The sequence below is a fragment of the Gekko japonicus genome, unplaced genomic scaffold (genome assembly GCF_001447785.1).
Source record: "Gekko japonicus isolate JY-2015 unplaced genomic scaffold, Gekko_japonicus_V1.1 scaffold1330, whole genome shotgun sequence".
NCBI lineage: Eukaryota > Metazoa > Chordata > Lepidosauria > Squamata > Gekkonidae > Gekko > Gekko japonicus.
This window is the reverse complement of record NW_015161437.1, coordinates 291,925-315,419: the sequence shown is the minus strand read 5'-3', so window position 1 is coordinate 315,419 and position 23,495 is coordinate 291,925. Positions and strand designations below refer to the sequence as shown.

General features: G+C 43.7%; 1 protein-coding gene across 1 annotated transcript in view; it reads right to left on the bottom strand.

Annotated features, from left to right (window-relative positions):
• Nucleotides 1-10,248: 10,248 nt before the first annotated feature.
• NRP1 (neuropilin 1) overlaps nucleotides 10,249-23,495 on the bottom strand; it is a 184,759-nt gene continuing 171,512 nt past the window's right edge. The window contains exons 14-18 of the mRNA XM_015428988.1: nucleotides 23,318-23,455; nucleotides 20,182-20,453; nucleotides 18,503-18,596; nucleotides 17,300-17,356; nucleotides 10,249-10,607 (exon numbers count right to left, since the gene is read on the bottom strand). Coding sequence (XP_015284474.1) covers nucleotides 10,315-10,607; nucleotides 17,300-17,356; nucleotides 18,503-18,596; nucleotides 20,182-20,453; nucleotides 23,318-23,455 — 854 coding nt within the window. The 3' untranslated portion in view covers nucleotides 10,249-10,314. The remainder of the gene's footprint in view (nucleotides 10,608-17,299; nucleotides 17,357-18,502; nucleotides 18,597-20,181; nucleotides 20,454-23,317; nucleotides 23,456-23,495) is intronic.

The following is a 23,495-nucleotide window of genomic DNA, read 5'->3' as shown; positions in this document are numbered from 1 at the left end:
CCTCACCCGGGGGAACTTCGATCCCCCGCGATCCCCCCCGAAATGACCTCTGACTGGGACTGAAGGTGGATTATGAAGAGTGAGTCAGTACAATCAACAGAATGGGACATTCAATAAACAATGAAATAGGATTTGGGCTGTAGAGCCAACCAGAACTAAAAAAAAATTGAAGCAAAGCATAACTGTTAACACATGTATGCTCTTTGGCAATACAATAAAAGCACATAAGTTGGGGGCAGTCCAGTGGTCATGATCCTGCTACTTCCTCAACACATCATGCCTTTATACACTTTGGTCTTCCTTACACAGCTTTTGGAAAACCATAGGCCTTCTTTGGTCCAGGAAGCTATATTTACTTGTTCTACTAGGGTTGCCAGGTCTTGATGACACACAAGCAGGGGATGGAGCCTTCTGGGAGTGGGGCAGGGCTCTGCCCCAAACAGCAATGTTGTGTGGCAATGTCCCTGACGTGATGACGTCACGTGGAAGTGACATCATCACATTGGGGACAGCATGTGGCAACACTCTGGTTTGAGGGCAAAACTCTATGGTAAAATTGCCCTCAAACCATAGAGTTTTGTCCAAAAACCAGAGCATCACTGTGCTATGTTCCTGACATGATGTCACTTTCATGGGACATCATTATGTTGGGGACTTTGCTGCATGACATTGTTGTTTGGGGTGGGGTTCCCCTCACCAGCCAGCTGGATGGCGGCGGGCAGAAGCCCCCAAAAGCAGGGAATCCCCTGCCCCTGCCTGAAGAATGAGAACCCTATGTTCTACTCTGCCTTCCTGTCTCCATCTAAATCTGTCTTTTGTGTTAGCAGACTTAAGCTTAGCTGTCACAAGCAGCACCTGAGCCTCACCTGTCTCCATTTCAGACTGTGGGATGAAGTCTTATTGGACCAAATGCTTCTCTGTAAGAGAAAACTGTCTGTGTCTAGACAACTGACATGCTAGGGAGAAAGCTAGGCTGAAACTTTTCTCTCTCCCTTCTAGTTTCACTTTGTGGGAAATTTATTTGCAGTGTGTATGTCAGCTCCCACCTGCAGTCTGAAGTGGTACAGCTTAGGTAAAGGCCTGCCATCTCATCAGCTGCTTGTACAAACCAGGCTTTTGTTCAGGCAGTGGAGCGCCTACCATGTCCAAGCAGCATGGCTCATCCTTCTGTATTTGCCTGTGTAACCCCTAGCTAGGAATGGAATGAGCCAGAATGGGGTGGAGCCCCTAGATGCAGAGATGTGCAGAATGCATGGAAAGCAGAAGAGGGACCAGCCTTTCCTTCGTTCCTTGATCCCATCAGTTTTTCCTCTTGCTTCTCCCTTCACATCTGCCAGGACAGCCTTCTGAGAAAGGATCCCTCCTTGCTTGCCCCCACAGCCATATTTCTTGGTCTGGAAGAAGGTCTGTTCTTGACAGCAAGTCCAAGGCTCCTTCCCTCTTCCTGACAGGCCCTGACTTTGCGGAGGGACACAAGGCTCCCTCCATAGTGCAGCGACACCATTGCAACATACCGGTTACCACTTCAGTTCACATTACTGTAGAGTGTCACCATCTTTCACCTTGCGATAATGTGGGCAACAGTGCATTGTAAGAGACTGCAGTCCTTGAGCAAGCTCTGCAGAAACATCAACAAGAAAATGGATGCGTCGCTGACATCAAATCAAAAGTAATGAATTGCAAAGTTTAATTTGGGTTTCTAGCAACTGCACAGAGTTTAATTAGTGTGTGACTGAAGGGGGAATTTAAAGAGACACATGCTGTCAAAAGCGATTCCTGTCAGACATAGTGTACAGTGTAACACAGCATAATTTTGTTGTCTGTGCCATATTGAGTACATGCCAAGGATACAGATGCGCTTCAAAATCTTGCCTTTTTCCCCTTACATATGATTTAGAAGTTCTCTGGTTAGGACCTTTGGAAGTAGTCCAGAAACATGTTAACAAGTTGCCCTGATTTCTGATCTTCCAGAAGAAAAAAATTAACTAAAGAAGTAACCCTCCCTCCTACAAAAATGGATGATATTTCCCCAGGAATTATTATTCAGCCCTTCGCATGACAACCTGCATTCCATTAACTTTTGAAAATGGGGCTCTGCAGAAACAAAATATTAACCAAGGAAGCTGTGTTCAAGAATCACTTATGGGGTGCCAGTCAATATTCTCATCCTTGCTGAGGAGTCGCTCTATGTAACTCTGTTCTCCATTGACCCCACTAGAACTAAATTCCTTGTATTCTGTTTAGATTCAGCGAGTCAGTAATTTTAATGTGCTTTGCACAGTCACTGAATAGCATGAGCTGTTGGCTCTAATTAATTCCTGAGCCCTACTGATCCTGTTACTCCTAAAAATTGATTACTACTCAAGGTAGTGACTGTGATGGATGTTTTGTTGATGCACCAGATCAGCAGATGGAGGGCCTTAAACCAAATCTTCCCCTTTGAGGCATATTATCTGGTTTACCAATTATCAACCAAGATGCAAATAGGAGATTTAGAGGACGAACAGCTGAATTAACTGGATTTGGAAGCAGGCCATCTAATGGGTGGGAAATGAATGCCTTGGCCTGTTCAAGGTGCCTTTTGACCAAACCAGTTGCTGAGTAGATGACACTGGGTTGTGTAATACTTGATTTTATAGGCATTCTTTTATTTTGTTCAGTGTCCTGAGTGTTAATATGCTTTCTCTTTTGGCTTTCAATGATACTTTTACATACAGCTTGGATCTGCACAAAGGATATACACACATGGGACAGAACTATTGTTTTCATCGGAGCAATTCTTAGCATCAAAGAGACAAACAGTTCATGAAACTAGAGCATAGTCATTTTCACAGTAGACAGCACCAACTAAAGCCAGCAACGTTTTTATTGAGCCTATGATTTCCCCCATGTCATGTGTGTTTCTTCTTTGGTTTTCAGCTTGTACCTCAAAACTGATCCCAACGTTCATTTCATCACTAGTTTGATATAGCAGCAGTTTTGTAAACTCAGTTGTCATGGCTGGGAAAGTGGGATTATGTTTTTTGTCATCGGTAGTGCTGTTTGAAATGTGATAGTGGTCTGCCTTTCATTATTCATAATTACTCTACTTGGGCTTTTATTTTAAAGATCCATTCTTCAGTTTTAGTTTTCTTGGAGCCACAATTTCTAAACTTGTTTTTGACTCTTGGCTACATGTTTAATTTTAGTAACATGAATGGTACTTAATCCTGGCGGTCCCTGTAATTCATATTGCAGTTTGTAATTACCATGTCTTGCTCTTTCAGCCTAGTAATGTGTCAAATCATGGAGTAATAACTGGTTAAAGCTTTATTTTTCCCCCCCTATTTGGTGATGCTTCTAGTTACTCATAACTACAATTTTAAAAAATCTGAAGCATTAGCTAAATTGTAATGGAACATATCTTTCCTACTGATCTGTTTGGAGGGGATCACAGAAATTGTTGATTGCTCCTAATTATTCTGCTTCAGCCAATCAACTCACAATGCCCAGATCCAGAGGTCTGAGGATATTGCAGGTCTTGCAAAGTGTTCCTGCTTGAACAAGTTCTACCATTCACTTCAATGTTGAAGGAAGTATGCTTGAGCAAAAGTTCCTTGTGTACATTCCAGTAGAAGATATAGCTCCATCAGCATAAAAGGAGGCTGCGATCATATGCACAATTAGACCTGACATAGGCATGAATGCCAGGCGGATTTAAAGGATGCGACCAGAAAACAACATCTGAGAAGTGCCCTGCAGCCGTCAGCAACCCGTTCTGCTCCGCCGCAGAAGTGGAGTTAAAAGACACAGGGGAAAATCTGGTAGTAAATGGTTTGCGATGAGCCATGGATGGACTTTCCCGTGTCTAATCGCTCCAGCGCACTCTCATGGCATCGGGATGGTCTGATCAGGCCATCCTGACTCCGTGCCGTTGTCCCCCCCCCCGCAGTATATGCAGCATCGCAAACTCCATAGGGAGCCCTCGGTGCAGAGGTGCGATTTATTGATCCCTTGGTTAAGCGCTTGGGGAAAAGGCACAACCCCCCCCCCTACTCACCTGCATTTGTGTCTGATGGTCTGCACCTGCAGCTTCAAAGGGAGGTGTGATCATGCAACTGCGGGTCAAATTCCTCCAGAAAGCCTCGCTTCTCCATTATTTCTGGCGTGTGTGACCGCAACCAGAGTGTGGTTGCCATCTTGGTCTATCTCTTTGAATCAAGAGGTTAGGCTTCTAGTATAGACGCCTGGCAGATGTGGAGCAGGTTGGGTGTCTTTGTGTTCATTGAATGTGTTTGTGAAAGTAAGAACTCTTGACACCTCAAAGAGTCAAATGGACTTTTAGGATCAACCTCAAATCTCTTCTTTGACATAGTTCCTAGTCTGCTTTCTGAGCTGTCGGAGATGCAGGATGAACAGATTTCTGGAGGTGGCTCTAAAGTGCACCAGGTATCAAACCAAACAAAGCGGTTCGAAAGCCCTTAAGGCAAGTAGATAAATGGGTACCCACTCCTAGGAGTGGGGGGCACCCTACCTCCAATGAATTGGAGGGCAGCAGAGGTGGTGGCTGGGTGGCTGAGCGGTGGCGGTGAACGGTGAGCGGCAATCCAGCAGAGAAACATGGTGGCGGGCTGGCGGTAAGCAGCGAGCGACCCAGGATGGTGATTGGTCCGGGCAACGTGGCAGCGTGATGATGTAGCGTGGTCGGAGCCTGCGGGACGGAGACCAGTGGTTGCAGCCATCGCGCTGCCGCACACCGTGAGGACCACGCCAGAAGGAGTCGATGTGAGAGAGACCTCCGCCGAGACACCGTCGCCTGAATACAGCAAAAAGAACCCGCCATGGAAAGAACAACGTAAGATGATGATCACGGCTGCTTAGGTGTCTGGTAGGCACTCACCCCTCCCCTTGCACTGTGGCCCTAGTTAGGTAATTTAAATGTCTATGTAAACCGCTCCGAGCCTTCGGGAAGGAGCGGTATAGAAGTCAAATGTGTAATGTAATGTAATGTGTAAAAATGGCAGTGAGCACCCAAACGATTTACTCTTTACACTACCATAGTTACTTCTTGGGGAGGAAGCTGTTTCTGTACTCTCTGCTGCTCTTCAGCACCAACATTCTGGGTGGCCACAGTGGGGTGTTGCAGTTACCTACTCAAAAGGGGTCAGATGACTCAAAGAGCCAATCATATGCCACCTGGTCCTATAAAGTCTGTAAAGAAATGATCAGAAGATCCCAGCTTGCCTCCTTGATCTGAGCTGCTGTCTGTCTGCCTGGTCCTGATCTCTCACTTGTTTGCTAGACTGACCTCTTGCATCCCAGCTTAACTACATTCATGGTTGGTACCTGTGTGCTTCCAACTTGTTGGCTCTAACATCCAAATTGCAAGATATCATAGTCCCACTGTACACTGCATTGGTCAGGCCACACCTAGAGTATTGTGTGCAGTTCTGGAGGTTTCACTTTAAAAAGAATGTGGACAGAATGGAGCGGGTGCTGAGAAGAGAGATGAGGATGATCGGAGGCCTGGAGACCAAGCCCTATGAGAAAAGGCTGAGGGACTTGGGAATGTTCAGTCTGGAGGACAGGAGGTTGAGGGGGGACATGATTGCTCTCTTTAAGTATTTGAAGGACTGTCACTTAGAGGAAGGCAGGGAGCTGTTCCTGTTGGCAGCAGAGGACAGGACTCACAATAATGGGTTTAAATTAAGGGCGGGAAGGTACCAGCTGGACATGAGGGAAAACTTTTTTATAGTAAGAGTTGTGCAACAGTGGAATCAGCTGCCTAGGGAGGTGGTGAGCTCCCCCTCACTGGCAGTCTTTAAGCAGCTGCAGGACAAACACTTGTCAGGGATGCTCTAGGCTGATCCTGCATTGAGCAGGGGGGTTGGACTAGATGGCCTGTGTGGCTCCTTCCAGCTCTGATTCTATGATAGTGGTTGTTTTTCCTCCCATTCAGTAGGTTTCTGCAAACAGTTTATCTGCACACAGAAATCTGTCTCCACACAAAGACTGCAAGTGTTTGTAGAGAATCTGTACAGTTAGCGGTCTGCATTACAATTGAGTTTCAATTTGACCTGAACATCTGATAACTAATGCCAGTCCTCATAATGTAATGTGCAGTATTCAGGGGTGGATTTTGAATGCAGAATTGGTTTCAGTGCTACTTTGTTTTATTCTGTGTGACAAGATGCTTTTCTTACAAACAAAAATCTAAACATCTGTGCTTGTTAAAAGATGCTTTGAAAAGGGCAAGCTGTTGTAAAACCAGTACAGCTGTAAGAGTAATAAAAGTCATGGAGGTATGGGATATTTTATGAAAATGTTTAATTCAACTGTTTCTTTGGAATGTAGTAGTCATTGTTTGGAAATTTAAATTACAATTCAATCCTATGTGTTTTTTTCTTCTTAATGCTACTCAGTGTCCAAGAATACAAACGTCATTTAAAGTTAAGGCTTCGCTGTTCATTTTGAAATAACAATTTAAAAGTGTCATATTGTCATAGAAAATAAAAAATTTCTGTAAAAAAATTTGCACAAAATTTTATGATGGTACAAAAACATGAAGCAATATTATACCAGTAAAATGAAATCATTTTACTACAGAAGATTTTTATAGGGTTTTTTTTTTGAGAAAGAAAAAAAATATGTTATTTTTACACTTTCAAAATTATGAAACAATCTAAAACAATATAAACTGAACATTTTGTAACACTGCCTTTACAAATTAATAACTTTATAAACATATAATTTTTAAATATATTTATCAGTGCAAGATACTTTTTTTCCCATTTAAAGTTGCAGTATCGTTTTTTCTTTTGTTCAAGGGCAGTTTTTCACTCATTCCCCCTTTTGAAGAAATCAAAAATCTGGAATTCTGATTTAACATTAAATGGCTGCATGGATGAGGAGGTCTCCTTAGCTTGTCCGTGTGATTGGCTGTCTCCGCTTCAGCTGTCTGCTGGCCTATCTGCTTGCCCTGCAAATGTCACCATTCCGATGTTAAGAATGGTACAGCAAGCAAACGTGCCTCACCTGGATGTTAACGGGCTGGCACAATAGGATTTAGAAGGGAGCCAGGAGGAGATGCCAGGCACCAAGCACCAATCTTGTACAACTTCGTTTGTTTCACTGGTACTAATTGAAACGGATGACGGATCCACAGTAGCAAATGGATTGCAGCCAAACGCATTTCTGTTCCAACTAGAACAAAACAAACAGCTGAGCCCCCGCATCTATTAAAACAAACTGAAATGTTTGAATTTCCCCCCCCTCCCACGGGGGGGTTATGTGCGTGCATGTCAGCGGAAGCCTATCCACGCTAATATGTTTCCGTGATGTCAGCGGAGAGCTTCTTATGATATAATTCTTCACATTTGCAACTTAACATCCATGCAATATCATTTAAAAGGTTTTAGTGGTTTTAAGTCTTCTCCAGCACTGAAAAATGGCAACTTCTGGGTTCTGGACAATGCCTAGTGCACTTTTCTTGAATGAAATAGATGCCAAATAGTTGAGTCTGGTATTTCTCAGGGCAATCTATATATGTGAATCACATGTTGAATATCGCATCAAGCAATTACTTTCATGTGTGAACAAGCCACAGCAGATACAACTTTCACCTCACCAGGCATCAACTCAGACAGTATTTTCCAATAAAAACAGTTCAGTTGTTTATCTGAAAGTCATCAAGAGTTAAGTCATCCAGTAAGGAGACAGTGGTCGACTTGTATGGGTGAAACAATCCTGTATGAATGCTCACACACACATTCAGACCATTGCTTCTGGAGCTCTGCCAAATGCATGCTTTCATGCTGAAATTTACCCTTTTAAAGTGATGTTTGCATGTCTTAAGTTAGTCATGTGACAAGCAAGGAGGGAACAGATAACTTGAAGATTGCAACTAACATTACAGGAAACAAGTGCAGTTGAAAACTGAGCTTGATCGTCTCTTTGGGATTGTTAACAAGCAGGGTGTCCTAATTATTGTAAGGCCTGATTCTCATGCTGCTTTTTGTCAGGGTGATTTCTCTCATGGTGAATATTTAGGTTGAGCGCAACCTCCTGTGGTGATCATTCGAATGTACCACATCTGGAGCAAATACTTGCTTTCAAGATAGTTTCAGAGGGTAGCTGGGTTGGTCTGCATCAGAACTACTAGATTCAAGTCTAGTAGCACCTTAGAGAACAACAATATTTTTGGGGTATATGCTCTCAAGAATAATTGTATCTGATGAAAGAGCTTTGCCTCTTGAAAGCGTATACCCTGAAAATCTTGTTGGTCTCTAAGGTGCTACTGAGCTCCGATCTAGTTGTTTTCAAGAGTTCAGTCTGATGTGGTAAATACCAACTCTCACCATGTGAGGGAGCATTTCAACAAAATATTCACTACACAAAACCAAGGTGGCGAAATTGCCTTGTAGTTACTAGTATTGTCATTTACGCCCGTGCCAGGTAATAATGCAGTTCCTAAATATATTGTGTCCATGATCTGTTTCTTTGTGCGGACGTATTTTTCAAACATGAAGTCATCTGCTTCTAGGAAAACAAAGAAGAAGAAGAAGGGAAGGTGCAGGGAATTAAAATAGACAGTTGTTCTGTTTGAGCCACCAGATGAACTCTCTGGTGCAGAACTCCCATGTGGTGGACTCTGGCCAGGTACATTCTTGCATTTAGGATTTCATGGGTACTTAGTTGGCGGTGTTTTACGCCACTGTACTATGAATATGTATTGATTTTAATTTAGCATATCATTGTTGGCCAAGCCAACACAGCACCATCTGTTTGTAGCAGCATCAGCATAACCCGGATTAGCACAAACATTTCTAAATAGACATGATCACCCTTATATTGGATAGTGTTGGTAGACAGAAAGAGCGTTCTTTGCTTAGCAACAGAAAATCCCCCATACCTGTCCATTATATGAATGCCTTGTACAGAATCTTAAAAAAACTTATATAATGACTTACTAAAGAAAAAAAAAGATACTGTCACTTTATGCTGTTAACAAGAAACCCAAAGTTCAACTTCGGAAGGTAAATGACGAAAACTTCCCTTAATTTCCCCCCCTTAAACGAACAAACAAACACAAAGTCTAATAAAATCCTTCTTGCCAGTCCTACCAAATTAAAGCTGCATTTGTCTTTTCCTTGACAGTGGCAAATGCCTATGCAACAGTCTACTCAGAGACAAAGAGCAAGAGAACAAGAAGAAAGAGAGCGCCTATATTTGAAAATACATTCTGTATGAAAGAACTCTAAAAGGAGGAGGGAGGGGGGAAATATTGCAGCTTTGTACAAAAAATGGTCCAGAGACACGAAACTGACGTACAGAAAGTGGAAGAATCAAGCCACCAAATTTTCCTTAGCCCTTGCCTTCTCAAGGTTTACTTACACTAAAAATATACTTTCTTGTTAGTCAGTGAGTCCTTGGGGTAAGTAAAAAAAAAAAGGACAAGGTCATTAACCGGAGGGAGACAAAGCTGTTGTTAATGTGAATACAACGAGAAGCGTCACAAACAAAAAGGCACTTGAGAGGACATACACTAGCCAGTGCTAAGGACTCTTGCTTTTGTTTCGTTACAGTTGTAGGCAGTTCACTTGGTTTGCCGGTTGTTTCTGGATGATGGCACGTATTTCTTGCATGGAAGTCACAAGCACAAAGTTTAGTACAACACTGAGAAACACCAATAAAATTCTGACTGTATTGCTTGGTAAACAGAGCTTGACACACTATACCAGTACTGATGCTACAGTACTTTTCAAAAAAACACGCTAACCCTTGCCTTGCCTATGCACAACACAAGCAATTATACACAAATATAGGTTCATGAATCAACTAAATTGCTGTTACTCCAATATGGGTTTTTTTCCATGGGCACTGAGCTACAGACAGCATGTCCCTCCAAAGGACCCTCCCCCACACACACCCCAAAATACACTCTGTGACAGCATCTTGGATTTTTGCACAATAAAACATAAAACATACTCATCGAAGGGGAAGGAAACAGAAACCAAGGAAGGAGGGAAGACAGAAACAAAACAAAACGCCCCCTCTTAAGCCAATCATACTTGGTCTCAACACCAGCATTTGATTATTTCAAATTAGAAACAGAAGTAGACCTGTACATGATTCAGATTGTTTAACACAGATTGTTGTCCATGTTTTAGTACATCTGGTACACTGACTGAAGCTCCTGAGAAAAGCTTGGCTCAACGTCCCCAACGTAGTTTTCAGCCTGTACAGTAAAAGAAGATCCACAGTCCCCCAGCTTAAGCTAGTGATACGTCCTTCTGTCTCTATTTCTCTGAACCTTCGTTAGCTGCTCTTGCACCTTCACGCCTCTGAGTAAGTATTCTGTGTGTTCAGTTTGTCTTTTTTCAATTTCACGCCATCCACGAGTTCGAAATTGTAGTTCTCCAATGCAGACAAGTTCCTGTCCGACATACCGTTGTGCCAACAGGCGCAGTACAGGATGACTCCGCAAATGGCCCCAAGAAGCACCCCTAGTGCACTCATGGCTATGATGGTGATCAAAATGGGATCGAGAGTCTTCAGCACGTTTCCTGGTTTTCGGGAGATGTTATCATTGTAGGGCTCTCCGTTGTCAGGGTACTCAGGTGTAGACCCTGCAGTGGAACAAAAAAGCAGCCGCTGTGATGGGGAGGACAGCACCTCTAATGCGAAATGAATGCGACAAAGAGAGAAGGGGTTTACTGCCTCATGTGGAAGCGGAATGCTTACATGCACCAACGGAGGGAATTCGGTACATAGCCGAATAATAATAATAATAAATTGGATTTATACTTTGCCCTTCACTCAGAGTGGCTTACAAACGCCTTTCCCTTCGCCTCCCCACAACAGACACTCTGTGAGGTAGGTGGGGCTGAGGGAGCTCTTTTGAGAGCTGCTCTTTCAGTAACAGCTCTGACAGAACTACGGCTTGCCCAAGGTCATCCAGCAGCTGCAAGTGGAGGAGTGGGGAATCAAACCCGGTTCTCCCAGATCGAGAGTCCGCGCACTTAACCACTACACCAAACCGGGTCTCTGAACTGAAAGCCTATTTATCCCTGACACAGTGCCTTCCATCACTTAAAAATACCTATGGAGCAGGGCTCTGGGGTTTTGAAGTCATTTCCTACATCTGAGTATCTTTTCATAGGTTCCATCCCATTTGAACTAGCAGGCTGAAATTTCTGTTCATAAATGAAACACTGGGAATGGTACGGGCCATTGTTGTAGAAAACTACTAGTGGTATGCATTTTTAAAGCCCATTTTTCAAAGAAAATATTCTTCAGTAGGGTGAGTCGGTGTTCCTGGTAGGGTGGGACATCCACTAGCCCTGTCCTGACCTTAGGCCTCCCCTGGCCTTAGGTAGCCTGCTTTCTCTGCCATGCCAGGCACACACTGTACAAGAAGAGCACCTGTTTGGCATTAATGAGTGGGGGTAGCAATCGGAGGATGCTTCCTTTGTTAGCAGCCAGACCCCTCGTCCCGTGGAGGGGCAGTTTAGCGGTTAGAGAGAAAGAGGCATGAACACTCCTCATACAATATCACCTTAAAAATCATAAATATAAGACACAACCTGCCCCAAAATCACACAAAATGGATGCCAGGCAGAAGACCAGCCTGGGAAAATAATTTCTAAGGTGAGTCAGGCGGCTGACTAACGACTTTACCCCACACCCCGAGGAGACACATAGAACAAAGAGTAATTTAGAGCCCAATAAAAGTCCCGAGATCCCGCTAGGAAAAAATGGGTAGAGTGGCAGAAGAAAACAGAAGAACTTACAAGCCTTAACAGGAAACAAGAATTAGAAATTAAGCATCTTAATAAGAAAAAACAGGAACTCCAGGGTGAACTTGTTAAAGTAAAAACCCAGGTGGAGGAGAACACAGTCGAAACTACCAGCTTTAAAATGCAGTTGCAAAATGTCCTAGAATTCCAGAAAGCCTGCAGAGTCTAGTTTAAAAACTGTAGAACAATACAGCAGAACAAATGACCTAGCTGTCCAACCCCCAACTCCCCCTCTTTCCCATGGGAATGAGAAAATATTCACTGTCTTAGTCCACCCATCACATAATCAGGGGGAAAAACAACCCTAGCTTCTGAGCCTATTTGTTGTCGTTCAGTCGCACAGTCGAGTCCGACTCTTTGCGACCCCATGGACCAGATCATGCCAGGCCCTCCTGTCTTCCGCTGTCCTCTGAAGTTGGCTCAATTTCATGTTCGTTGCATCTATACAAAGTCTCAGATTCATCCCCCAAGATATTCCTTTCAGCAGAGAAGAACTTGCTCCAGAAACACCTGAAAGACCAGGGCCGATTCCGCATTAACAGTTTGCTTTCGTTTACCTGCGCATTCCAAAGGTTCGGATGTGATGCACGAGTTCTGCACAGCAGTTAACTCCCCGCCTTTTGTGGTCATTCTGTGTTGGGTCTTGATTTTTGCATAGGCTATACTTTTCTGCCTTTCCCTGCGTGTTGCTGCTCCTCTCCCTTGTTTTTTCCCCTCCCCTTTAAAAAAATGCATGTGTGACGCACCACCAAGGGGAGTAACCATAGCGCATGTGTTGCCTCCTGTTTTTCCCCTTGCCCCCTTTTAAAAAAAGGAAGCGTGGCTTTCATTTGGTTTTCGCTTGCATATAAAATTTTAAACTTGAGTTCAAGCGTAGAGCTTCCAGCATCAAGGGCAGTGACAAATATTGCCTGGCAAATCTCAGACAGGCTCTTTCTTTCCTTTTGAGAGAAAATCAGTTCAATTTGAGCCATACCTAAAAAGGCCAAAAGATTGGAAATGCAAACCACATGATGAGTCATGCCTCACCACCCCCTCTTCCATGGAAGGATGCCTATTGTTCTTCCTCCCTTGTTTGCTAAGGCTAGCATAAAGAGAACTTTTAGCAATTATCTCCCCTCTCAAACTTAGCAGGAAGGGTTTTTTTTTTTTTAGACATAGCCCCCACCCGAGAGGGAACTACGGGAGAACACAGTAATTTAAAAAAATATATTCTAATGTTAAAGATTTGAAAGTTTACCCCCTTTCAGCCACAATAGTAAGTCTATTGAAAATCTTTTGTGACTCATGGGAAGATGTAAAAGTAGCCGCGTGACACATAGACTACATGAGAGAGCCTCCTTTCCATCCAGGAAAATGCCTGGGTGGAGAGAAGTGTATGCTCTCATATTTTGGACAGATATTCCAGCAATATTAGGAGGAGTAAGTATAAAGGCTCTATGAAAAGATAAAAGACAGCCACTATTGCAATAACCTTAAGTTTTGTTTTATAATCCCTGTCCCCGTTGGATACTTGTTTGTGGAGGGGAGAACCCCTTACAGAGCCTACTTTCCTTCCCCCCAGTCCTTCATTGGTAGCTCCACTTTTGAGTTTGAGTCCTTGGGACTCTGCCCTCACCTTCTTATTTTCTGAAAAGAACGCACTCTTACAGCCAAATGGCAAGGTCCAGTCTGCATTTCCAGGAAAAATTAGCTCAGCAGTCTATCGAGTCAAACTCCCCAAAAGGGAAGGACTTTGGCTAAAGTACTTCCACTGTTCATAACTCAAAAAATGGAAGGGGAAGAGCCTACAGACCAATTGCCTCGTGGTTTCCTTGTGCAACAGCCATCCCATGTGTCTTCAACGGCAGTTCGGCAGGTCTCGCTAAGCCACACACCTGCCCAACCACCAGTCGATTTAGCAGAAACTTCCATGGCCCATTAAGCCATGCTAGAGGTAATTCCCTCCTGTGAATCCCTCCTGCCTTCAGAAATGAGGGAGGGAAAAGAATGGAAAAGGCGCACCCCTTCTGGAAATAGTTCATGCAGTAAAGATGTTTTGTTGTTGTTCAGTCGCACAGTCGAGTCCAACTGTTCGAGACCCCATGGACCACATCACGCCAAGCCCTCCTGTCTTCTGCTGTCCTCCAGCATTTGCTCAGTTTGGAAAGTTGTTAGGTTTGTTTTTTTGTGTGTGTGTTAACTATTGCATTTCAGGTTCTTTTAGTTTTTGCTCGTTCTCACCCAGCATGTGAGATGCCAGATCACGAGGCTAGAAACAGCAAGCCTGGGTCAGCCGAGGCTGCCCATCTTTGCTGCTTCTCAGCTTCGTTTTGCTTCCCTTTTTCTATTCTTTAACCATATTTGGAGGGGGGAGAGAGAAGAGTCCCCTGGGATCCCATAGAGAAGCCCCCCATGCAGGTAGGACCGGCTCCTCAAAACCAGGAAAAATGGTAGGTTCCATGGGCCGAGCCTTTGCCTACAAGGGAAAGAAAACCAGGTTCCCTTGTGAGAACCTGTACGGATTCAGAATGCTCACCAAGGCAGGTTCTGAGGGCCTGACCCTCCCTCAGATGAAGAAAGCCAGCTTTTTCCAGGGTCCTCCACTTTTTCAATCACTATAACAGTCATAGTGGCTACACAGCCCACTTTCTTTTCTTTCTTTTTTCTTTAGCAATTTCTGCTGTTTTTCATCCACATTTTTGGGCACGTCGCCTAATATGCATAGCCAGCAGGCTTTGGAGCAGCATGAGTGCCAAAGCGCCCAGATTTAGCAGCACCTCCAAAACTTTGGCCGTTTCTGCTTAAGTTAGCTGCTACTGGCCTTTTGACCTCAAAGGAAACTGACAGTTCAGCCATCTCCACATTCCTCCGAGCCCTTTCTCATCAAGCCCCACAGCTCCAGCTGTGCAGGTCTTGCCGATGACTTCTTCCAGCTCCTCCCTGACCTGCAGGCACCCAAGCTTGGATTCGCCAGCCTGCAGACACAGTCCATGCCTATTATCCGCTGATGCCGTCTCCTGGGCAGGCCATTATATCCACCCGCCCCTTCCTCTGATTGTTTCCCATTCAAAGTCATTGCTCCTGCCTCTGTGAGCCTCTGCCTGCCCAGGACCGTCACCTGCAGCCAGCTGCAAATGCCTCTCTGTAGCCCTCCAGATGCTGTCTTGGAATACAAGGGGGTTTTTTTTGCCACATATCCCAGATTGCCTTGGACACGGGGTGTGTGTGTGTGACTTCAAAATGCACATGTATGCTGTATCACAGCACAAATTGTTTGTTCTGGTCACTTTGGACTTGGGGTGGTGGTGATTGTCACCACCTTTCAGATAAATTATTTCTGTATATAGTTAAGTTCACGTATGATTTTATGTGTGTACTCTCTTAGACATTCGTTGTTTTCAAGTTAATTTCACTTGCCTTAGATCATTGCCTTATCGGTTCCAATTACTCACCTTAGCATTTAGTTAATTCCTTTGCTTTATTATTGGGTCAAATTATTGGAGTTGATTTCGTTTGCTTTAAATCATTGATTTATTTGTTCCATATCATTTAATTATTTAGTTATTATTTAGAATCAATTTGTTAAGTTGATTCATTGTTCCATTGATTTAATTGCTTTATACATTGATTTAATTGCTTTATTATTTGATTGTTTTGCATTGCATTTAATTTTGGTTTGTAGATAGGGAACCCTTACCCCGTCTTGCCCAGGTTCATGGGTAAACCAGCCTGAATTCAAAGACAAAGGAAAAACATTTTATTTTTGATCTGGCTTATTTTAGTTTTGTCCAACACACCTTTTTTTAGTTGATGACCCTCATCCTCTTTCCTTACCCTTCTTCCTCCCTCCTTCTCTCCCCTCCTCTCCTTCCTTGGGACTCTCCTTCCTTGCAACAGCGGAATCAACTACCTAGAAATGTGGTGATCTCCGCCTCACTGGCAGTCTTTAAGCAGCAGCTGGACAAGGATGTTGTCAGGGATGATTGCCAGGGATGCTCTAGGCTGATCCTGCATTGCACAGGGGGTTGGACTAGATGGCCTGTGTGGCCCCTTCCAACTCTGTGATTCTATGATTCTCTGACCCCCATCCTAATTTGCCTCTCTGTTTAAATGGAACCATCATTGGTTTGTTAGTAGTAAGACCCCTCCTCCTGCAGAGGAGGCAGTTTAGGGGTTAGAGAGAAAGAGGCATGAATACCCCTCATACAATATCACCTCAAAAATCATAAGACACTGCCTGGCCCAAAATCACACAAAATGGATACCAGTCAGAAGACCAGCTTGGGAAAATAATTTGGAAGGTGAGTCAGGTGGCTGGCTGACTAATGACCCACACTTAATACTATTCACAAACCCTGTAGCTTCTCCCATCCAGTACTTGAGGGCCATTAAGCAGCCTTTAGCACCTATAGTCCACCCCAGGTACACTCATCAAGAAACATTTACACTTTTAGTCCACCTTAGGAAATCTGATCAAGTTTGTCCCGGTTGTTCACCCTCTAGGAAGCTCACCAAGCCTTTGTTTTTCAAGGCAAATAGGTCAGCATGCCCTCAGGTAGCATTTCACCCTGTATCAAGTGCACCTAGCCACCAGTGATATGTGTGTGTGTGTGCTCGATGTCACACGTCACACCCCCACTTGCGTGTGGGCTTCCTCCTCTTCTCCGTGAAATGCTGGTCATTCACAAACTGCTTCACAAACAAAAATGTCTGCATCGTGGCATCTAAAATGGCTTTTGAGAGCCAGGCCAGCTCTTATTCAATCAGCAGTGCCTACTGTCTATTCACTTATTTATCTATCAAAGCACACATTCTGTTTCCCCTTGTAAGCAATAATTCAAATACTACCCAACCCCCAATTTCAGCAGGTTAAAGGATTTCTGGTTTTTCCAGGGGCTCCTGATCACAGCTGTATACTTGTAGATTCTATGGAGTCACCTGAACATGTACACATCAAGAGTTGTGACACACAGTCCTAACCCCACACGTAACTCTGCATGCCTGAAGTAATGTATGCACATGGCTAGAAAAGTTTAATGAAAAAAAAAAAAAAAAAAAAAAGCTCTGTCAGATGACTCTGTACCAGATGCATGCTTGGAGAACAAGGATACTGGATTTTTGGGAATCTGCTAAATTTACCCTGAATGTGCTAAGTTTCTTTCTTTGTTTTGCTGTAGAATAACACTGTTTATTTACCAGCATCAGAATCAGCCCTTAGGTCAGATGCAAGGAAAACAAGTCCCTGTTTTGCCTTTCCATATAATGAGGACTGCGCACGTTACAGTGGATTCCCCCGAGAGTATCAGGAACGACTGTGCTGCAAAACCTGTACATATTACAACTATGCCTCTTGTCTTCTGTTGTCTGTCTGCAGCCTTAAAATCGTGTTGTAAACATGCATAAAATTTAAACTGCACCTGTACGTGAGTAAATAAACTCAAGCTACATTTGTAGGAGAGTAATGGGTATTGAAATCAGTTCACATCATGCCAAGACCCCCATGAAAATCAAGTCAATTTTTAACTAAAGGAACACTTTACCTGTTTGATTAATATCTGGCTCTTCTTCAGCTATTTCATTCCCTGCATCATTTGACCCTAGCAAAGCAGAGAGAATTGACATTGATTATTAGGGTTACAAGCACTGATTGGCCATCATGCTGGCAATAATGGTATTGAGAATTTTTCCTCCTGTCTTGGAGCATGATTTTGTCAGCTTGATAGAGCTGTTCATTAACCTGGCCTCCCAAAATTAGCAAAAGAGAAAAGAACGCTTAAAAATTCCCCTCCGCCCCTAATTTGGCACAGTTTTTAGAGCTCTCAGCAGGAGGGTTCTGTTTCTTGAAAATGAAAATCAGTAGGTGAAATTAACATGTTTCATTCATTGTATTTATAATCTTAGAGCCTGGTGCTGCAAGACCCTTCATCATACACAAGCAGGCACTTAACCGCAAGAAATAGTTCTGCTGGATGCAGTGAGCAGCAAAAACCTGTGATTTGAACTACGAGACCACAGCCTTTGACCATGATCTTCTCTAGGAATAGCGTCCCAGAAACATGTGGAGTTAATTGAAGAGAAAGAAGAAGAAGAAGAAGAGAAGAGATTGGATTTATACCCTGCCCTTCACTACCCAAAGGAGTCTCAGAGCAGCTTACCTTTCCCTTCCCTTCCCCTCCCCACAACAGACACCCTGTGAAGTAGGTGGGGCTGAGGGAGCTCTTTTGAGAGCTGCTCTTTCAGTAACAGCTCTGACAGAACTATGGCTTGCCCAAGGCCATCCAGCAGCTGCAAGTGGAGGAGTGGGGAATCAAACCTGGTTCTCCCAGATGAGAGTTCGCGCACTTAACCACTACACCAAACTGGCTCCAAAGCTTCTAAAGAGTAGAAGATCTGACAGTTCCAATTCATTAGGGACAGCTTTATATTTATATTTTCTTCATATAAATAGATATTGTGCCCCATTGTTAATACTGAGAACAGCAAGAGTGGAACTAGATCTGGTGACAGCAGACACTGAACAGTCTATATACCACTGGACTCTTAGGGGTCTTGGACATGTTGCTTTGAACCTGAACTGCCTCCTAGGGCTTAGGTGACATAAGCATTATGAAGCACTTCGCAAACTAGGAAAACATTACAGAAATAATTAATGCTAAAAGGAAAGGACGCAGTATTTATTTTCAGGCAAGACTTAATAACATTCTGAATGAGAGTTTTGTTCACTCCTGGCGAGTTGTACTTACTTCTGCATTCCTCCTGTGCTATGTGGTTGTCAATGTTAATGTCATCCACTGCAATTCCTCCATTTCCTTTTCCTATTTCTCCTTCCACCACCACCTGGTATAATCACATGACACTGGTTTAGAGCTCAAGCTCAGAAGCAGATCTTCGGAGTTCTTAGACAAGCAAGACACTTAAACCGTAATTCTATAATCTGTTTCTCATTTCTTAAAGCTGTAGTTTCCAAAATTATAAATGAACAACAAGTAGTGAAGGCGCATTTAAGATATGAGCTGTAATTTATCAAAAAGACAGCAGTTCTTAACTGCAGTGTTGTAAGATATAGCCCTGTAGGTGGACGCATGCAGTTTCAGTATTCTCAACTGCTCCTTGATTTTACTGCTGGATGTTGACCTCAGGCATTTTCACACTAAAGTCATTAATATAATATAATTAATATAACATTAATACAATTAATCTAATCACCTTTGAACCTTACTTCCCAGTATTTATGTTAATTTCTGATCACCATTGATGAGGGAAAGAAAACAGGACATAAGCATTTGTAATGCAGATGAGCATTCTGGCCAATATTGGTTTTACTTTCTCATCACCGTGCACTGTCCTCATCCTCTCCTTTCCAGTGAGTCCCCACTGAAGCATATGTGAGAAAATGCCCCAGGATTTTAGGGCCCATCTGCTGTGACACTCACTGTGCTCTTTTTGCTTGTAATGGACTTCAGAAGGAATGCAAAAAATAATTTCCTTTCTTCAAGAAACAACTTGAGACAAAACAGTCCTATGCCACAATAGGGCTGTACACTTCAAAACTTACTGTTTTAGTTTTGGTTCAGGATTTTCTGCAGGGCATGCTTTTTTGGAATGCCAGATTATTATTATTTTTGGAGGAGGGTTTCGTTTTAAGAATTCTCATCTGGCACAAAATTTTCAGGTTCCATAATTTCGGCACCCGAAAAGTATACCCTTAAAAAAAATCTACCTAAAATTAAAATAGATTTTTGTTTTGCACTCCCCACCCCCCACCCCCCACGGCAAGAGTTGGGAGGAAGGGAGAGCAAGCTAGTATCTCCAAATAGCTGTTGGGTGGCATTGTCCCCTTCCAAATTGTAAAGGGCTCAGGCCCGACTATCAGCTGATAGTGGGGCTACCCCACCCCAATAATCCTTTCAGTCTTTTAAATTGAAAAGGAAAGGAAACAGCTTCAGGCAGGCAGACCTTGCCAGCAGGGTCTGCATTGCAGCCACTGACCCTTCTAGTGACACAGCCCACCCAGGCCCCAATGGCTGGTATAGAATAGCTGCCGTCATTCCTGCAAGGCTTAAGCCAGTGCCACAGGAACTGTGGGAAGCTCTGGAAGGTTTTGTGAGGCTCTGGAAGCCTTCAGGAGCCTTTGGAAACCAAGGCCTCCTTAATTTTGTCTGCTTCGTCCCTCTTATCAACAGCCCTAAATGTGCACAAATGTAGCCAGCTGCCACGTCCTTGCTCCTGTGTCTAGAACTGGACTATTGATTCATCCAGCCCAGTATATCTAAACCAGTTAGCAGTGGCTTCCCATTGTCTCAAGTAAAGGTCTTTTCTGGCACTAAGGTGGGGATGGAACTCAGGACCTTATGCATGCAAGACATGTTCTACCACTGAGCTATGGCTCCTTTGGACACATTTTTCCTTTGCCTTTGCCTACCTGATAATGTTTCACAGATTTGTGGAGGAGGACGCGTCCTTCTTTCCAGCAGTTCCCCTGATTTCCATTCAATGTCAAGAGGACTTGGTCATACTCTTCAGGCGAGGGATACCTCAGCTTGATTCGTAGAGTGCCAACATGGGGGCCAGACATATGGTACCAGAAAGTCATGCAATGAGCAGAGTTCTGCGGGTTGACGATAGGGCTGATGAGCCGTGCAACCTTTCCTTTTTGGTTTTCATCAGCTTGTGAGTAAATGAAATTGCCATCTCCTGCTGTGACAAAAACACTGCATTAGAAATAATGGCCCACTTTCAGCTATCTTAAGCCTCATAAGCATCAAGTGTTTCAGAACTGATCTGGTCCTCTTCCAAGCACTTGTAAGAAAAGTAGAGGCTTGGAAAAGGCCTAATCTTGCTCCATGCACTGGCCTCATCCTCTCCTCCCCAACGAGTCCAGATTCTCCAACTATGAGCTTTCTAACACAGTAGCAGGAACATGATGTAGCATTTGATCCTTCAGGTGACAGTGTAAGCAGCAGGGACAAGAATCTAGGGGAAAAGACACCTATCATTGAACAGGCTGGATAAGCTAGAGTGACCAAGGTGCATCTTGCTGGTGATGCACAACAGCTAAAGGATGTGGGTTTTTTTTGGTAAAGCAAATCCAAAGATTTGGGACACTTTCTTCAAAATGTTAAACTAGAGCAAATTTAGGCATTTGGTGCCTTCAGACTGATTAGTGATATGTGTATATATATTATGTGCCGGTGACCCTGTGAATGGCTCAGGTCTTGTAAAGTGAAGGCACTATGCCAACTCTTGAGTGGGTATAGGAGACTGCATGCTTGAATCACTCACATACACACAACCACCCCTGCCCAGTTAAAACTTATCAAAGAAGGCTTCTAACGTAACCTTCCCTCTGACTTTGCAGTCTCTCTGATATGGGCCAGGTTCTTTCCCAGCCAACTTCTTGTCCCTTCTCCAGCATTTAAATTGCCTATTGACAGGTTACGGATCTCTAATTGTGGTGCAGCTCACACATGCTGTTTGGCAGTTACCATTCCCCCCACGCCATTTGTCATGGGTTGATGCATAGCCGGCCACTAGAGGCACTGCTAGGGTTGCAACCTGGACAAAGCACACGTCTTTAAGGTCCTTTCTGCACTAGACCTTAAATCCTGGTTCAACCCTGTCCCCAAACTTACATTCTACACTACACGCGAGTTCACCCCTGTAATTATCTCGGGGTATTTTTTGTTTCCCCATTACATTGAGGTCACCCGGTTTCGCCCCACACTTGTCCCGGGATAAACGGATGCTGTTATAACCAGGGATAAATGCAAGGTATTGTGTCGCGAGTTGAACTCTGATAAAACCAGGGATGAGATCCAAGTGCGGAAAGGACCTAAATGCCTTGGTGTAGCACAGGATGTGGCAGTCACAGCATCTCCTTGCTGGCCTTCCCCTTCCCCATTGCCCTGTTGCCACAGTCTGGGACTGAACAGGAGGGAAGACACATCTCACATGGACACACATGACGCTGCCTTATAGTGAATCAGATTAAAGCCAGTCTTGTCTACTTGCACTGGCAGCAGCTCTCCAGGGTCTCAGGCGGAGGCCTTTCACATGGCCTGCTGCCTGGTCCTTTTAACTGGAGGTGCCAGGGATTGAACCTGGGGCCTTCTGCATGCAAAGCGGAGGCTCTTCCACTGAGCCACAGCTCTTCCCTCCCATTTCCTGCTGCTTTAGGGACTAAATGGTATATTTTTTTGCTGCCCTGTATGCCGACTTCTGATGCCGTCCAGCTGAATAGAAGTCAGCTGGATGAAAACCAAGCGTAAATCATGAATTTTTGATCAGAATTTGAGAACTCTTCTATCCTGAGCCCAGCTACTTGTGTCGCTCAGCATATCCACTTACACATCTAGAATAATTCCCTGTAGTGCTTCCAGGAATGCTGAATGCCACAGCATACAATGGCAGATTTGCGCCTTTACCTACTGGCACTATGATTCAGAGAGTAGTTAGAGTGTGGTGGAAGAAAAGAACAATCCAAACTCAAGATGCACCTGTCAAAACTCTTCCAGAGTACATCTTTGGAATGCAAAAGGCACCTGAAACTCTGAAACAAGTGCAGTGATAACAAACCTCATTTAATGGATATTATCCCCCCCCCCACGCTTCAGTGAGAGGACAAGTTGTGCCTGTCTCTAGACTTTGGTGGCAAAGTTCAAATATTTTTCATTTCAAGAATATTACTGCAGCTCCAGGTCAGGAACTCTGCCTTCTTTGTCTTAATTAGAGCTCAACTTGTGCATGCCTTTTAGATTTTGTCAGTCTTTGGCTAACGTGGCTTTTAACCTCCATTCAATGTCAGATTGTACGGAGCCATTTCATTTTACTTTGCATCAATTTTCCCCCCATTATTGCAGCCTTCATTTCAGCTAACTGCCGTTTGCTTAATTTGATGCCATTTATTTGTACAGTGCCATTTATAGTCAAAGTATTTAAAGTTCTTTTTCTACCCCCCTAAAACCCAATGTACTTGTCTTAAGATTCAATTGAAAGTGTCTCTAAATTTAAGGAGTCCAATTTTGTCTAATTTCCTTGTCATTCTCATTAAGTAAAGGAGGGTTGCAGAAAGTGAAAACTGAAAGGGGGGGGGTCAATGGCAGCACATTTGACTTATTTGCATAAATGAAAAATAATCAAGGGAAAAGCAGGTCACAATATGCCCTTTGCTCACTAGGTGTTTTTTTTTTGGGGGGGGGTCGGTTGATCACTGAGCACTGAGGCAGGCAGAATTTCTCAAGCTGTAGTTCCTCAGGATTTTTGAGATCTTACTAAAGAAGGACGCCTACCTAAGAAAATCTTTAAAATATTTTAGAAGTAGCTTGATCGGAGCGTTCCTAGAAGTAGTTCTGGAAGTGTACATGCAAAGCAACAGCTCTGCCACAGTAATCTGAATCAAAATTAAAAGGACAGAGTAGACAAAATCTAAAAGTCTTTTAGAAGAACACAATACCTTAATTCATTTCACGTAAAATGCCCTTAGCTGGCAGAGCTTCCAATAAGCACAATGCTCCCTTTATTGCCACCTACAGCTGACTCCATTGTGAACCCTACATTACCTGTGTGGTCTTGAATGGGCCCTGTTTTGCTGGTGAGCACTGCCCACTTCAGGTCCAGCCGGCTGTCGTGTTCCCAACGGCAGATTGTCTTCTGAGAGCTGTAGCCAAATTCACAGTTGAACCCATAGGCTGGGAGTTCTTCAGTAATCAAGAGGGGGGGGGGAAATATACATATTTT